The following is an 18,105-nucleotide window of genomic DNA, read 5'->3' as shown; positions in this document are numbered from 1 at the left end:
TTGAGTTGTTTTATAATTACTACCAAATAACTTACAAGTGCAATTATTTTGTAAATGCTGGTGTTGAAAATTCAATAAACAAAGTTAAAAAAAATATTTAAAAAATAAACATTGACCATCTAATACTCAAATCATAGTGGAAAAGCAGGTGAGCTGGTTCTACACTTTTTGGCAATTTTCTGGTGTTTTGTGGTGAAACACTGAGCGTGTTGAGCATAACACATCAACCCTGTTACCCATAGATAGACAGGCTAGAAATGTTTTACCAATTGACATTACTATTTTGAATCTTGTATTCAATTGCCCCTTCCTGTTGCACACAACAAGCTTCAATTCCCCCGGTCACAAGAGGATTCATGGCTGATTTAACTAGTAATTACTGTTCAATTTTTCCCAGATGTGATAAATTCCCACTTCCCACTTGGTTATGAACGCACCATAACACCGCTAACCATACACTGTAGAGCCATATAATTACCACTCATTGGAAGGACAAAGCCTAGACCTACACGTTGACATATTGTGGAGCATTGTACAATGTATAATTTGTTAAAATCGATAAAAACGATTATACATTATTTTTTTTTACAGCCTAGCGCCCGTGATACTAAAGGCACGTACTAGTCACACTTTTTATTACATTTTTTAAGAGGGGAAAATGTGTTTTTTATAAGGTTGAACTTGTGCTCTTTATGACAGAATGTTAAAATTAGGTGACATCCATATACTCACCATCACAATTTAAATTACTTATATCACTGGCAAAGTTTTGGCTTGGTGACCCCAAAAAATGTCTCCATTGATCAATATGTAAAGAGTAATTTAGGAAGGCGAATTAGGAACCCCTTTGGCCACCATGTAGGCAGATGTCATAGCCATGCCTTTCTGGAATATTGTCAGGCATAACAAACAGTACATGCATTTGAGGAAATGCAAGGCACTGAATCCATTTTAGCAAAGACGTTAAATACTGTATATTGAAATGAGAGAGAGATCGAAATAGTGGGAAAGAGAAAGTGGTGCGGGTCTGCGATACTATGTGGTTTAGACATCAGAGAATGGCCCAGCCCACTCCAGGACTAGGAGCTTCTGTTGGCCAGCCAAAGGCAACACACAGCTTCTCTCTGGATGACTGAACCCATGTCTCTGACTGAAGCACTGTTCACAAGTCACACTCACTACACACTGGATCCCTCAATCTATCAAATATAGTTTTACAGTACTCAAAACTCAGTTACTGACGTCTAAAACATTGGGGGTTGGGTGACTCCCTAAAATCTAACGAGCAGCTGACTAGTTAGTGTCACACCCTGATCTGTTTCACCTGTCTTTGTGATTGTCTCCACCCCCCCTCCAGGTGTCGCCCAGCTTCCCCATTATCCCCTGTGTATTTATACCTGTGTTCTCTGTTTGTCTGTGGCCAGCTTGTTTTGTTTCGTCTATCATACCAGTGGTTTTCCCTCTGCTCTGGTCTCACGAGTGTTCCTGTTTCCTAGTTTTCCCGTTGTTGACCATGCTGCCTGCCCTGACCCTGAGCCTGCCTGCCATCCTGTACCTTTTCCCCACCAATCTAGATTACTGACCTCTGCCTGCCCTTGACCTGTTCTTTTGCCTGCCCCTGTTTGAATAATAAACTTTGTTATTTCGACACTGTCTGCACCTGTGTCTTACCTTAAACGTGATAGTTAGATTATGTCTGCTGACCTGCTATGATCCTTTGAAAAGCATAACAAATGGGTCAGGATAGAAAAGTTGAAGTCATACATAGGCTACGTTTACAGAGGCATCCCATTTCTGATATATTTTCCACTAATATGTCTTTTGATCAATCACATCAGATATTTTCACGTCAGATCTGTTTAAGAGCTGATCTGATTTGTCAAAAGACTAATTAGTAAAAAAAGATCAGAATAATTGCAGCATAAGTGCACACTAACTGCTTGAAGCACTTACAGAATACTCTTCACACCTCTCACATTGTATCTACAGTACACCCCACTATGTGGCCAAGCATGCTAGTCACCCTGCGTGACATTGTGGTCCACTCACCTGACACCATGTCATCCTTCAGTGGGATGGCCCAGTCCAGGATGACGAATGAGTGACAGCCTTCCATGGCGACAACCGTGATGTTGTGGGGCTTGTTTTTGGGCGGCTGTTTCTGATTAGTAGCCAGGCTGTCTTTCTTGAGCAGGTTTTCCAGGACGTCCACCTGTAGGTATTCCAGAGCCTCCGTCAGCGAGCACGGAGCGCCCGGATCCTTCTGGATGAAGTTCACATACGGAGCTGGAGAGAGGGATGGCAGGGAGGGATGGGAAAGCAGCAAGATGGTTGATCAATTGTGTACAATGCTGGGTTTACACACCAACCAAGAAATCCCTTGGGAGAGCACAATGTTTTCTTCGGTCTACATTTTTACTGAACACTAAAATTATTATGTTGAAGAGGCAGTGCAGCTAGATACATGTTTAAAAAAAATACATTTCCACACTATGAGGTTGAAATTGCCCAATCTGTTCAGGTGGGATGGAGTTTTTGGCCCAGATCATGACATCACAATCTGATGTGATCATTCTGACCAATGACCAGTCATCTTTTATTTGCTTATGTATCTTACTACTTTGAAGGTGTAGGCGGGGTAGGCTCTAGATTCTAAATGACCCTATTCGCCAATAAGGGTTGTGTATATAAATATACCGCCTTCAAATTTGCATCGACACGCCCACACACGATCAGACTGAGCATTTCCATGGCAAAAGGACACTCAGGAAAATAATTTAATTTGGAGTTATTTTTATGACATGATGATTTATTCAAAATTATTTAATTAAAAAGACTGCATAGAGGTTTTAATACAAGAAGGCAATGTTTTAACATCTGCTGGTGGGCAATAAAGTCTCATATTACAATCTATTCCGTTTATAACTGAGTCTACTATGGTTCCCTCTGTCAGGAGTTCAGGAGAAGTCAGAGTGGGTGATCTTGTGTAGCATAACAGGTCGTGTGAGACCCCTGGTCCCATCCTTCTTCCCCATTGGGTGATTTTCTGTCTGTATTTTTGTTGTTCTTCGTGTCCGTGGGAGCTACTGTAGTGCCAGTTGGATCCATACACAGCTGTGAACACTTCCAGAACTCCCAGAATTCTCATTATGATTGGGATGGGAATGGGAATTTGGCTGGACTCAGTCCCACTCCACCACACGACTCGGGACAGGCAACTGTAGCCAACAGACACTGTCCAACAGGGCTACAAGGTTTCTACTCTCCTTTTTTTAAGAATACAATAGATTTGAGAACATTTCAACTACATCAAATAATGTCCTTACAGCTACATGTCCTTACAGCTACATTTCTGGACACTGATGTATGTGTCTGTCTGTGTATGTGCTTTTGAGATATTGTGTCTTCTATAGAGTTTCTATATCTATCTTTTGATCTACTACATTCTGAGGAAGTAGATGTAGTGCTCTTAACCCTTTCCTTTATGTTCCGGAACAGTTTGGAATCACTAAAATACTATTTCATGTAATTTTCCACCATGACCCTTCATCTACTTTCCTAAGTATGGGTCTCAAACTTGTAAAACATGTAATTTAAAAGAAAACTAAAAAAGTTGACCTGGTAGCGACATCCATAATGTTCTGGTTCAATTTGACCCGCAATTTGACCCCTGCAATTTGATCTTGACCTTGGTCTATTATAACCTTTGAACGGTTTGTTCTAGAAACAAGCTGATTTCACATACTGTAGATATAAGTTTATGTATAATTTCCCTATGTTGCTGAGAGGCTGATCAATACTAATCAATACTACCCCTTCAAGACAATTTGACCTTGACCTTTGTTCTAGAGACAATTGTTATTCTGTGCAGTAAAGATCCATCCATGATGATCACAAGGATATAAGTTTGTTTTCCCTGTGACGTTCAGAGGCCGAGGGACAGTGATCTGAATTCTAGCAAAACATTTCATAAATGTCATAAAAATGTATGTAGTAATTTGATGGATTTACGAATTTGGTACAGTATTCAAACAATTGACTTAACATTTTTTACAGTTGGGTCTATCAACTCAGGGGGGGAAAACATACGAAAGAGGACATTCTCAGCTACTGGAAAATACATTTTGAGAGGTTAAAATCATATATTTATGAAATTGACCCGGAACATAAACGGTGTAGGCCAAATCGAACATAAGGGAAAGGATAACTTTATACTTTTCTTCCCTTTTGTAACACTCCATTGACTTAGATCATACGCTCTATACGAGTCTTCAGATAACATGTGTCGGCCTGTAAAGAGGAACCCAATACCCTTTGTCTGGCGCCAGTACAGTTGACTGACACGATTGGTCAATTGAGTTAGCATGGTCAAACCCCCTCCAGATATAGGAATGGTGGACGTGTCAGAAAGCTGGCTGCTGTGTTGGATCTGATATATTAAACTCGTAAATATGAGAGAGTAGGTCTCCTTGTTTGGCCGTCTGGGACCTCTCCTCTCACTGCTGATATCAGCGGGTTTCATATTTTTTCATTATTTCACTGTTATTCTTACTCTATTTCATTCTGTCTTAGGATTTCTATAATAGATGTAATGAGCTTCAGATGTGTTTGCTGTGCGTCCGCCGGCCTCGGCTCACAGGATAGTTTAGCTGGATTAGATTACCTGTTTCAGGGGCCAATGTTGTAATAACATTGTAATAATATGGTAATTAAGGAGACTTTCATCCAATGCTGTCAACAGATAAGCCTACACCATATTCAGTACACATGGCTCTGGTGTTTCAAGCATCGTGCACCAGCCAAACAATTGGAACCAATTCTGTTCCAATTGGTGGTACTGCCCAACTCAGGGGTGGGCAATAATTCTGTCTCGAGGGCCACATCGGGATTGCAAAATTAAGCAGAGGGTTCCACAGATTTCTTTGCAGACCGATTTGTTCGTCAAAAGCAATTTGCGGGCCAGAATAAGGGCAGTTATTTGAAAATGTTATAATGGACCTATTCTACATAATTTCTATCTATTTTAAACGTTGAAGAGTGACCTGTTTGTAATAATGTTTTTACACAAACCTCCCCCAGACCGGATTGAATGGGCTCGTGGGCCAGATCCGTTTGGGCTCGCAGGCCGGATCCGCCGGTCTAACCGGTAAGCCTTGCTTGGAAGGCTGTCCAATGTCACTGACACATTTCGAACTCAGGTCCTCATATTGAAAAATACCAGTTAACACTGCTGTTACTGAGACCCGTCGGTTAGGGTACTGTCCAACTATGCCACGCCAACACATTCACATGGGAGATGTGAGTGGCGCTCCCTGACGGCTCAGCAAGAATGTACACATCATCATTAGGAGCCCAACAAACACAGAGAGGCTCCTTCATGAGAGACAGTAGGAGGGAGGGAAGGAGAGAGAGAGAGGGTGATGGGGAATCAGAGATGTTGGTTTTATTCCTGTTCAGTGTGGGGGGGTTTCAGTCTGTTTTTCCAGCGATAGGAGTGGATGTGGATAAAGCAGACAGAGGAGGAGACAGACGAGGCCAAAGCAAGCACTTTAGAATGGTAAAGAGACAGCAGGACGCTTCAAGAGCAACTGAACGTAGTAAGCAACTTCTCCTTTTGGAAACAGCCTACGTAGCATTGATATGAGTCAGAAACATTTATTCTAGTTTCAAAATTGACTACAAAGTGCAAATAGGGTAATTTTGGTCATACAGTCAGTCTCATCCAAAACAGATTTGCGAGATATTTAGGAAAAAATGGCATGTCACGGAATGAAAGGTACCGCAATAGCTTTCTTTGGGTTGGGTTTATTTCAATCCTGCCCACAAGCCCACAGCTGGCAGTACCCAAGTAATCATTAAAATGGTGCACAGCTGCATGCGACCTGATCGTAATGCTCAGGGACCATCAGTAAATTACACAATGTACATGGGAAAATATTTTTAAATATCAATGCCCTAAAACCCTTAAACCAACTATAACTTGTAGAAATGCATATAAAAATATTGAAAGCATTTCATGAGACAACTAAAAGGTGTGCCACATGAACATATTGTCCCATTTACATTGTGAAATGTATTGATGTTCCCTAACTAGCCCCACAGTTAGGCTATGCAAAGCCAATCCAACTTTGCCACTGTCGCCCATGTCATGTGGACCCTGAACTGTCAAGACCCTGGCCCTTACAATGCGATTGGCGTTGGGAAGTACAAAGGCCTACAGTGCGACCATTAGTTCTACCAACAACATTCTCAACTAACTCCGTTGTCTCCAAATCTCTAGTCTGTCATAGTGACACTTTACACACAGACCCAGTCCCATGTATTATGTACACCATGACCAGAGAAGGGGGTTCCTCCTTGCAGATGCAAGTTTAGCAACCCTAGTGTGTCTTTGTTCCAGCCCAGCACTAACACTAATCATGCTCTTCAATCTAGACCAGGGACCTGGATTAGTTCAATCAGCTGTGTTAGTATTGGGCTGGAACAAAACCGAGCAAACAATGCAGACAGCTTTCCAGGACCATGATTGACCGTTAATCTCTGCAAGAGAGGGTCCCGGAGGGGTGAAACAACATTAGAGGTCATTTCAGGATATCGTCTGTTAGCTGAAAGAAGATACAACTCTGATGGTTCTGCCAGACCAATGCAAAGATGGCACTCCCTCACCTAAAGGGATTTTCCTTGGCCCAGGGGTAATCATGTAAATATAGGCGCTAGTCAAGAACTGTGAATGTATTTATGATGTGCGACTGAACGAGCCAAGATATAGAGAGCCAGAGTTCCTTTCTCCTCCGTGAAAGAAAACTGAACACACACCAAATAGGACTATAATTATTTATAAGGCTGAGACAGGTGTTGCACACAAGTGAACGCACACACACACACACACACACACACACACACACACACACACACACACACACTTAAAATGCGAGCACGCTCACTCAATCAAACACAAACGCATGCAGGTGTTTCAGCTGGATGCCTGGATGAACATTATTTATGTTACGAAAAAAAACGGCCTTTCTCTTTGGCATTTAGAGGGACTTCACAGAAGCCCCCCCCCCCCCCCCCATTATTATTATATTTTTTTAAATCACTCACTACAGTATGACAGAAGACATTAAGCTCTCTTTAAACTGAGATCCATCATATAGATAAGGGTAATGGGGTGTGATGACAGGGTTAAGTTCTCTGCAGTAAAGTCTAAATACACAGAGGACAAGGTTAAGCTCTTAGACAGTGATGCTGAAATAACCGCAAGTGGTATGTTTCATCAACGTAAGGTGAGAGATAGATAGGCTGTCAAACTCAAACACAAACAGCTCAAACACACTTACAAGCACTTACCCACGTGCATTCACCCAATCAGGTACACATACATGCAAGCAAGCATGCTCCCACACATTGCGCATACTACTGTTATCACTTTTCTCCATACCGTAGCCTACCTGTGAAGCGTTTCTTCCCGGTGAGGTCGAACTCATTGGAGGGGCTATTGTTGAAGGGCCTGGTGTCTGGTTCAGGGGTGGGGTGGTCTGTCGTGGTGGTGGTGGGGGGCAGCGTGGGGGGCAGCGTGGTCTGCCACAACAACTCATCTAGGAAAAAAAGGGACACAAACTAAATCCAAATACCACTGAATTTAGTCTGTGTGACATTTTGTACGTAGCACTAGACTTTTGTAATGGGCATGTAATAAGCATGCAATAGCTCTTGAAAGGAGTGTGATATCATTGGAAATGACCTTGATGTTTTTTTCCTTTTAAAAGGCAAGTTCTTCATGTGTAATGTTTTGCTGCCAATATTTTTCCATTCCTGAGGCACCGGCTTTTGAGCATCATGCCTGTTTGTTTCGCAGTAGATTACTGTAATGTTCATGGTTCTGAGCCTAACAAATGTGTAAGGATTAAGTCAGTGAAGTCATTCAAATCAATGAGTTACTTCCAGCAGCACCAGGCGTTCTGGCCTGTGGCGTGCCAACGGACCTCTGCATGACACCATCATGTGCCTCACACACAGCCTTGCAGGGAAACACTGAATATATTGGGATGCAATTTGTCGAGTAGTGCATATACGAGCAATAGTTTTCTCATGGCACTAATCAAAGTATAACATCATGGCGTATGCTTACCAAACATAACGTAATCACAGTTCCTCCATTCACTGAAACCATGAATGACCATGCATTACCAGTATACCATAACATGACATGATACACTTTATATACTATATACAAAAGTATGTGGACACGCCTTCAAATTTGTGTTCGTTGGGAACTTCATGAGATGGGTTTCCATGGCCGAGCAGCAACACACAAGCCTAAGATCACCATCCACAATGCCAAGCGTCGGCTGGACTGGTGTCAATCTTTGCTGATTTTTGATTGAGATATTCGACGAGCAGGTGTCCACATACTTTTGGTTATGTAGTGTAAATCATCACACAAGTCATCATCACATGCAGCAAAATCACAGAGCAGAACAGTACAGTAGAGCATGCCAGCGCATTCTCTCCGGGTTAGTAATGCAGTTCACAGACACTGTAGCGGTTGAGTTGAGTTGGCCAGATGAAACATCAGAAACACAGCCGATGATGGAAGGAACCCAAACCCAACCCAAACAAACACACAACCGACCATAGAAAAGACCACAGGCAAGGAAACATCAAATAGAGGAAACAGTCAACAAACAGATGAACTGATAGATAAACAATGCAGGCAGGCAGGCCCAGCCCTACGGCCGTCGGTACATAGCCATTACTCAGCCGGGTACCTTCCTCAATGGCTAAAGCATCAGACAACATGGCAACCATACCCATAGAGTCCGTTTCCAGTCCCGAGGATTCCTCTGTAGGAGAAGTGAGACAGGCTATAGCATGACCAGAAACCACTGTACACACACACACACACACACACACACACACACACACACACACACACACACACACACACACACACACACACACACACACACACACACACACACACACACACACACACACACAAATATACACACACGTACTGTATAAACATGCAGCAACACTCACTTGTCTTTCTAGCTCCAGCACAAAAATGGTGCACTGTTTTGAGCTAAGAAGGAAGTATTTCCTCCGTTATTTGTTCTTAGTCATCTCAATTGCCATGTAGTAAACTCAAACCAACTAGAGATGGTTATTCCCTTAAAAAATGAGAATTCCGTTGGAAAACACATGACTTATGGCTGTCTGCCTTTGGGTGTATGTTTGTTACAATAAGAGCCTAATACTATGTATGTGTACTATGTATGTGTCTGAATGTGGGCTTTGCGTCTGTACTGTGTTAATCCCTACGGAACACTTAGGTCTAAGCCATAAAAGTGTGTTTGGACGTGTAAGAATATTCAAAGATAAATACACAATACAGAGGACTAAAAGTCAAGAGGGAATTAACCATCAATGGAAGATAGTTGTTTTTCTGTACTGGCGAATTAATGATCAATGGAAATAGTTTATTTGTCATGGGGAACTGAAGATTAATGGGTCAGGGACACGGGTGGAATTCCAGTCTGGGACTCATACCTACATGTGAGGTGGCAAGTTTTCATTGGTCTGAATTGTCTATACGTTGAGCCTGAAACTGAATACTTGGCCATTGGCCCAATTTTACTGCAAGGAATTCTAATTGAACAACCACAGGCTAGGCTTGGGTATAAACTACATCCTGTCTCTTTGTTCAGAGGAGAAACATTGAGGCCAGGGAAGAATGACCATCTGCCATCTACTTTCCAGCATAACAACTATTGATTTGTTCTCTTTGAATAAATATATTTTTTCTCCCCCTGATTTGCTTTGACGGTCTGTGTTATAGAAGAATAACACAAATTGCTAACAAGTATGTGTTAATTGTGTGTCTTGTGGTAAATATAATTGTGTAGTGAGACTAACTGCTTAGCTCAGGGAATGGGTTAGGGTGTGGCTGGCCCAGATGTGGCTGGCCCTGATGTGGCTGGCCCTGATGTGGTTCCCATCAGATCTGGATTCAAATACTATTAAAAATAATAAAAATAATACATCTGATGGCACCAATAGAATAGTCCCAAAACTGCAAACCCTGCCCATCTTCAGGCTGGTTTATACTTTGTCTATCGACATGTATGGAGACAATTAGAATGCGACAAGTCTCACTGTTCAAAGCAACATTTAATTTATACTCCTGTGGAATGTCTGTAGACTGTCGCTACGACTGTCATTTTCCTTGCTGCAGGCAGATGAAAAAAGTTCAACTTTGACCCTGTTGCTGGGTCCGTTGCCATGGTTACCTGACTGAGACCGCAATGAGTGCACAAGTTCTAAAATTCCCAGGTAGAATGCCATGCTTATTTTGTCACAGTCATCGCACAATATTTTCTGTAATTAGCTTGCCATTAACTTGTAAATAATGATCTCGTTGTGAATTTATTTTCCTACAATAATGAATAAACATTTGCTAAATTTAAGAAGCTGGATAGATAGCTAGCTAACAAGCTAAAACTAAACCAAACCATTGTTTAGAAAGTTGATTTTAGTTACCTGACTTGCTAGATTGACATATACAGTGCGTTTGGAAAGTTTTCAGACCACTTGACACATTTTGTTACAGCCTTATTCTAAAATGGATGCAATCAAATAAATCAATCTACACACACTGCCCCATAATGACAAAGCAAAAAACAGGTTTTTAAAATATTTTGCAAATGTATATGAGACTCAAAATTGAGCTCAGATGCATCCCGTTTCTTCAACTGATTGGACATGATTTGGAAAGGCACACACCTGTCTATATAAGGTCCCACAGTTGACAGTGCATGTTAGAGCAAAAACCAAGCCATGAGGTTGAAGGAATTGTCTGTAGAAGTCAGAGATGGGATTGTGTCGAGGCACAGATCTGGAGAAGGGTACCAAAAAATGTCTGCAGCATTGAAGGTCCACAAAAACACAGTGGCCTCCATCATTCTTAAATGGAAGAAGTTTGGAACCACCAACACTCTTCCTAGAGCTTGCCGCCTGGCCAAACTGAACAATCGGGGAAGAAGGCCTTGGTCAGGGAGGTGACCAATAACCCGATAGTCACTCTGACAGAGCTCCAGAGTTCTTCTGTGGAGATGGGAGAACCTTCCAGAAGGACAACCATCTCTGCAGCACTCCACCAATCAGGCCTTTATGGTAGAGTTGCCAGATGGAAGCCACTCCTCAGTAAAAGGCACACGAAAGCTTGGTTTGAGTTTGCCAAAAGGCACCTAAAGACTCAGACCATGAGAAAAAAGATAATCTGGTTTGATGAAAACAAGATTGATCTCTTTGGCTTGAATGCCAAGCACAATGTCTGGAGGAAACCTGGCACCATCTCTACGGTGAAGCATGCTGGTGTTAGCATCCTGTTGAGGAGATGTTTTTTAGCGGCAGGGACTGGGAGACTGGCTATGATCCAGGAAAAGATGAACGGAGCAAAATACAAAGAAATCTTTGATGAAAACCTGCTCCAGAGCGCTCAGAACCTCAGACTGGAGTGAAGGTTCAACTTCCAACAGGACAACGACCCTAAGCACACAGCCAAGACAAAGCAGGAGTGGCTTCGGGATAAGTCTCTGAATGTCCTTGAGTGGCCCAGCCAGAGGCTGGACTTCAACCCTATCGAACATCTCTGAAGATACCTGAAAATAGCTCTGCAGCGACACTCCCCATCTAACCTGACAGAGCTTGAGAGGATCTGCAGAGAAGAATGGGAGAAACTCCCCAAATACAGGTGTGCCAAGCTTGCAGTGGTGTAAAGTACTTAAGTGAGAATACTTTAAAGTACTACTTAAGTTGTTTTTTTTGACTATCTGGAGTTTACTTTATTATTCATATTTTTGACTACTTTTACTTTTACTTCACTACATTCCTAAAGAACATTATGTTGTTTTTACTCCATACATTTTCCCTGATACCCAAAAGTACTCGTTATGTTTTGAATGCTAAGCAGGACCAGAAAATTGTCTAATTCACATACTTATCAAGAGAACATCCCTGGTCATCTCTACTGCCTCCTGATCTGGCAGACTCACTAAACACAAATGTTTATTTGTAAATGGTGTCTGAGTGTTGGATTGTGCCCCTGGCTATCCATAAATGAAAAACCAGAAAATCGTGCCACCTGGTTTGCTTAATATAAGGAATTTGAAATGAATTATACTTTTACTTTTGATACTTAAGTATATTTTAGCGATTACATTTACTTTTGATACTTAAGTATATTTAAAACCAAACACTTTTTGACTTTTACTCAAGTAGTATTTTACTGGGTGACTTTCACTTTTACTTGAGTCATTTTCTACTAAGGTGTATTTACTTTTACTCAAGTATGGCAATTGAGTACTTTTTCCACTACTACAAGCTTGTAGCGTCATATCCAAGAAGACTAGGGGTTGTAATCGCTGCCTAAGGTGCTTCAACAAAGTATTGAGTAAAGGGTCTGAATACTTATGTAAATGTAATATTTCTTTTTTTTTATACATTTGCTAAAATTTCTAAAAACCTGTTTGCTTTTACATTATGGGGTATTGTGTGTAGATTGGTAAGGGGAAAAAAGATTTCATACATTTTAGAATAAGGCTGTAACGTAACAAAATGTGGAAAAAGTCAAGAGGTCTGAATACTTTCCGAATGCACTGTAGCAAATACATTTTTAAACAGATGGGTTTACTGGTGTTAAAATACTCCAGTTATGCTATTTTGGACCACCAGGCTGCTGATGTCATACAGCCTGTCGTTTTTGTGTTCACACTTTCTCATAACGACAACGACAAGTTTGAATTCCGGCAACAGTAGGATGTTCATGATGTTATTGCGACAACTGTCTACAGACATGTCGAGAGACCAACTGTAAACCAGCCTTTAGCCTGCCAACTCCAGCCAGGCTAAGGAAAATGCTCAAAGTGTTTGAACATTTTTCAAAAAGTATTTGGACCCAGGTCCTGATCAGGTTCCACTGGTCTCGACTGTGCCTGGCCAGATCTTGCAGGGCTCTCTACTTATTATGGTCAGTATGTTATGGAGATGGTAAACAACAACAGCTCACAGACTAACTGATGACAGACTCCATTCTGATCCACTGCTTTTAGCCTGCATAAGATGTAATAGATTGTACAAGCCCAGAATAAGCCTAGTCCTGGACTGAAAATCATTCTCAGTTGAAAGTGCATAAATCCAGAGAGGTATACTAAGAAGCGGGATAAATTATTTAGTGAGCTAACTTTGGTCAATTCGGAGTTCATCTTAGGATAACTGTTGACACGAAGGTGGCCCACATTTTAGCCAGGTCAATTTTGAATCCTTCAGGCAATGAATTCTTCAGCTGTAACTTCCGGGGAAGGATAACTCACAGCTAACTGTCTGAGCCACGAGTTGAGGGCCATTTACATCAGATTCCCTCCCTCTGACTAAGATTGCATCATCATCCGCTTAATTTTAGGAAGACGGCTGATTAAATATTTTATTAATAAAATATTTTTTTTTGCGTACATTTGAAAAAATATTAAAATATCTATCACCTTACACATTTAGTAACGACAGGATGCATTTGAAACTTCACAGATAGTAAAACTTTTGAATGACTATACTACGTGACAACAGCCTGCTGAATATGCGAGGTAACTTCTCTTTCATGCTGATTTTGGCAAAAATGAAAATGTGGCTCTGACATGGATTGGTGTTTCACCATTGTCAAATGAAGAGTTTGTCGTTTGACTTGCTGGGATTATCCACTTGCGACATACAAGCGCAGTCACAAGCCTGGCTGGAATTAACAGAAGATAGAGGATAAATATCCTCCTTCGTAACATGAATGAAGCCTGAACTGGAATGTGAAGCTAACTGAAGCTGGCTAGCTTCATAAAAACCTGAGTAGATCTAGCTAGCGTCGTAGTACACCCCTCTGAAATCGGCTTAATCTGGGTCTGGGAAACTGGCCCTACAACAGCTACAACTACTACTAGTACTACTACAATGATAGTACTAGTTTGATTACTATAACACTACTAGTAATCTGACAGTACATACAGAAGCGTTAGTCAGCGTTAGTCAGACTTGCCTTCAGGATAACAGTCCAGGATGCCATCAGCATCCAGCATTGGGAATCCCTCATCATCCCTGATCAAAAATGTTCCTGGAGGACAGGTCGGGAACACCGGCATGGTTATAGTCTCCTCTGTGGACATTTCAGTGGTGGTTGGTAGCGTTGTCGGTTCAGGTGTGGTCGTGGTAGGAGGTCTGGTTGTGGTTGTGGTCCTTGGTTTAGCCTGGTCCAGGCCAATGATGGGTTTGCCACCCACAGTCAGGAACTTGTCTTTGGGGTTGACCACCGGTTGGCTTTCCCGTCCGTGACCAAACAGAGCCTGGCCCTCCTGGTTCACCAATGGGCTGCCCTGGTGGTCTAGCAGGGGAGAACAATCAATCAGTTATCTATATGTGTAAACAAAACAGTATGGGTCTGTGTTGTAAGTGTGATATCTCCCTTTCTCCTAAGGAGGAATAAATAGGGGGGGGGCGAAGTGTCTTTATATACCAACACATTACAAAGCTCTTAGGAATGTAGACCTTTAATACTCCTAGAAACAGTGTTCAATATAAGAGAAGGGATTAGTTGACAGTATCTCACCAAAGATGGTGCGTCCGTCCTCTCCCAGAACCACCCTCTTGGGTTGGCCCTGAGAGTCCTGGAGAACCCTGCCATCCTCGTTCATCAGGACCCCCTTATCCAAGTCCAACACCTGGAGAATAGAAGACGTCCCAGGGTTGGAGATACGTCATAGGGAAACATATTACGGAGAGTCTGCAGAATGGTTAACCATGTAGATGAAATGTCTCCTTTCAATCCCCTTTACTTTGCAATAAAATGTATCGAGACACAGACACACATACCCACTTGGCTCCATCAGGCCCAGTGATGTACCTTCTTCCATTAGGTTTGGTGTTGTCATTGGATGTGCTGGACTCTTTGTCACTGGTCGCCGTGAGATTGGGGCGGCCATTTTTACCATTTCCATGACCATTTCCGTAACCGGGCTTGAGGCCTCCACTGGGGGTTTTACTCCTGAGATGGGGGTCTGACCGGCTGGGGTAGCGTGTCCTTGTACCCTGGCCCACCACAGAGTCTCTGGATGAGAATGACGAGGAGGAAGAGGAGCCTTGAGATCCCTGGCTGCTGCCAATGGAGGTCTGTCTGTGGGAGGGGCGAGAGAGGGAAGGGGAGGAGCCTCCAGTGCTAACACTAGCGGCCCCGCTAACCCCGTGATCTGGCTGCGACAGACTAGAGGAGGAAGAGGAAGAAGAGGAAGATGATGTGTTTGTGTTAGAGTAACCTAACCGTGTGCTCTGTGCTGGTTGTGTTCTAAGCGGGAACCTAGAACCTGTCTGCCTGTTTATGAGCAGGGGAGATCGCACCCTCCCGTTGGGACCTATAATGGTACGGCGGGGGAGCGTAGAACCGGGGATGAAACCGGGCCTGGTTCTACCAGGTGTGGCTTCCCTGTCCACACTCTCGATGGCCCTACTCTGGGGCACCCTGCGGGCGGTAGTTGGGGCTGAGGTAGTGGTAGTGGTGGCAGTGGTAGTGGTGGCAGTAGTTTTGGGGGCGGTGGTTGGGTCTGTGACTTTCTCATTCCACTCATACATCTCCTTACTCCCCTTGTAGAGATAGTCCTCCTTATGGTCATTACTGCTGTCCTCCCTGGTGCTGCTTCCTCTGTGGACGGGCTCACTGGAGTTTCTACGACTACTAGAGGAGGAGTTGGAGGAGGACGAGGAGAAAGAAGAAGAAGAGGAGGTGATGGGATTCCTCGATTCACCTAGAACAGTATTTCTGTTGGGCAGAGAGGGTTTAAGTGCCCCAGCCCCCACCCCATTCTTTAACGGATAGAGGGTGGAGGGTTTTTTAGCATCCTCACTGGTCTCCTGCACTGCGGAGGTCCTTGAAGCCCCTGAGGCAGATGCTGCCCCCGAGGCAGCTGTCCTAGAGGGGAATCCTCTCAGGATGGGTCTTCCAGCCCCAACAGAGGATGAGGAGGCTGTCCTGCTCCAGGGAACCCTCCCGTCCGCGCGGGGGGAAGACACCCTGCTACTGCTCCCCATCCCTGTTCCAAACCTGCTCTGGTGACGTTTCACAAAGGGGTTAATCCTGGAGGCAGGGGGAGCAGGTGTCTTGGAAGGTGGGGGAGCTGGGGTGTTGTAGTAGTTCTCCCCCCTCCCTCCCTCCTCTCTCCTATCTCCCCTCCCTCCCTCCTCTTTCCTGTTTTCCATCTCTCCCTCCTCTCTCCTGTCTCCCCTCGCTCCCTCCTCTTTCCTGTTTTCCATCTCTCCCTCTTCTCTCCTGTCTCCCCTCGCTCCTTCCTCTTTCCTGTTTTCTCTCTCTCCCTCCTCTCTCTTGTCTCCTTTCTCTCCCTCCTCTCTCTTGTCTCCCCTCTCTCCATCTTCTTTCCTGTCTCCCCTCCCTCCATCCTCTCTCCGGTCCCCCCTCCATTCTTCCTCTCTCTTCTCTCCCCTCCCCACATCTTCTTTCCTGTCTCCCCTCCCTCCATCCTCTCTCCGGTCTCCCCTCCCTTCTTCCTCTCTCTTCTCTCCCCTCCCTCGCTCTACTCTCCTGTCCCCCCTCCCTCGCTCCTCTCTCCTGTCTTCACGCCCTCCATCCTCTCCCCTGTCTCCCCTCCTTTCCTGTACTTTTCTGTCTCCCCTCCCTCCATCCCCTCTCCTACCTCCACTCCCTCGCTCCTCTCTCCTGTCTCCCCTCCCTCCCTCCTCTCTCTTGTCCTGTGTCCTGTCCTCAGAAGAATGTTTAGTGGAAATGGTCCGGGAACTGGAAGTGGGTTCTTCTTCTTTGGTGGCCTCTGCCTCTGTGACTTTGTAGTCGTTGTAGTCATTATTGTCCTGGTGGTGTGTTAAGTCCTGTGTGCTAGGAGTGTGTGAGCCGTGAGTGTGTGATGTTTCTGGGATCTTGCCTTTGGTCGGTAGAGTGGACTGGGACATGCCGGCGGAAGTCGAGTCTGACCCAGGTTTGATGAGTCCAGTAAGAACCCGGCCATTTGGATTCCCTCGAGACAGGATCCCGGGTTTCCGCCTGCCATAACCATATCCACGGCCCGGCAGAGCAGATCCTCTTCCCACAGATGGTGCCTCGGTCTTGGGCTCTGAGACGGCCTGGTTTGGGGTAGGGGTTGAGGTGGAGGGTTTGGCCGCTGTGGCACTTGGCTGGTCGTAGGTCTTTTTGCCCTCGGAGTAGTTGGTGACAGTGTCGTCCTTCCTGATGGCTGCAGACTCCTCGTTGGGGGATGGGCTGGAGGACGAAGAAGATGAGGAGGATGAGGAGGCGCTGTCCTTTTCTGCATCCTGTGTCTTTGACTGGGACACTGACCCTGAGACTGATGTCCGGGAGAATGGTCTTCGACCAGAATTGATGCGTCTGCCAGAGAGAGGTTTGCGGAGAGGGTAGGAGGGTTTAGAAGATGATGAGGAGCCCTCTGATGAGGGAACTTCTGTTTTGAGGCTTGGTCTGGAGGGCTCATCTACATCCTTCCCTTTACCACTCCCTCTGACGTAGCCACTGTCCTTAGGTGTAGAAGGAACAACATTGTTCTGAGTCACTGCTTCTTTCTTCTCCTCCACATCTTCGTTAGTGAGCTTCTCCTCCTCTTCGTCTCGAGTGGTTTCTGTTGTTTTGTTCTCCTCCTCCTGTTCATCCTCTGTTTCTGTCTTTCTCCCCTTGTCTCTGGCCGGAGCAGTACCGGCTCCTAGTCGCTGATTGGTCGCCCTGTTCCTGACCGTGCCCCTCACATCTGAGAAGATGCTGTGATGGGAGCGTGTCTTGGTGAGGGGCCGTGTCCGCCTGGAGGAGGGCGGGGCAGATGTGGTCTGAGTGGGTGTGGTCGGCTCCTTGGTCACGTCTTCTAATTGGAGGTTGACGACATCGTCACGGTAACTGTCCTGTTTGGACGTCTGAGAAGGGGTGTAGCTGGTTCTACGGCCACCTTGAGTTGGCGAGGAGGCAGCACTGCTGGCTGGCAAGTAAGATGGAGTATTAGTTAAGTGTACACACCATTAGGACATTAGAAATGTAACTAA

At 44.3% G+C, this 18,105-nt stretch overlaps 1 protein-coding gene across 2 annotated transcripts in view; it reads right to left on the bottom strand.

Annotated features, from left to right (window-relative positions):
• LOC110530909 (fibronectin type III domain-containing protein 1) overlaps nt 1-18,105 on the bottom strand; it is an 87,488-nt gene that overhangs the window by 33,881 nt on the left and 35,502 nt on the right. For both annotated transcript variants that reach the window (XM_090243392.1, XM_090243393.1), the window contains 6 exons: nt 14,914-18,041; nt 14,651-14,762; nt 14,084-14,425; nt 8,814-8,846; nt 7,452-7,598; nt 2,050-2,286 (listed from right to left, as the gene is read on the bottom strand). In XM_090243392.1, the coding sequence (XP_090099518.1) occupies nt 2,050-2,286; nt 7,452-7,598; nt 8,814-8,846; nt 14,084-14,425; nt 14,651-14,762; nt 14,914-18,041 (3,999 nt within the window). The remainder of the gene's footprint in view (nt 1-2,049; nt 2,287-7,451; nt 7,599-8,813; nt 8,847-14,083; nt 14,426-14,650; nt 14,763-14,913; nt 18,042-18,105) is intronic.

This window comes from Oncorhynchus mykiss, chromosome 8 (assembly GCF_057628025.1).
Source record: "Oncorhynchus mykiss isolate SJ-2025 chromosome 8, ASM5762802v1, whole genome shotgun sequence".
Classification (NCBI taxonomy): Eukaryota; Metazoa; Chordata; class Actinopteri; order Salmoniformes; family Salmonidae; genus Oncorhynchus; species Oncorhynchus mykiss.
The sequence above is the reverse complement of the archived record's forward strand: the minus strand, read 5'-3'. Positions and strand labels throughout refer to the sequence as shown.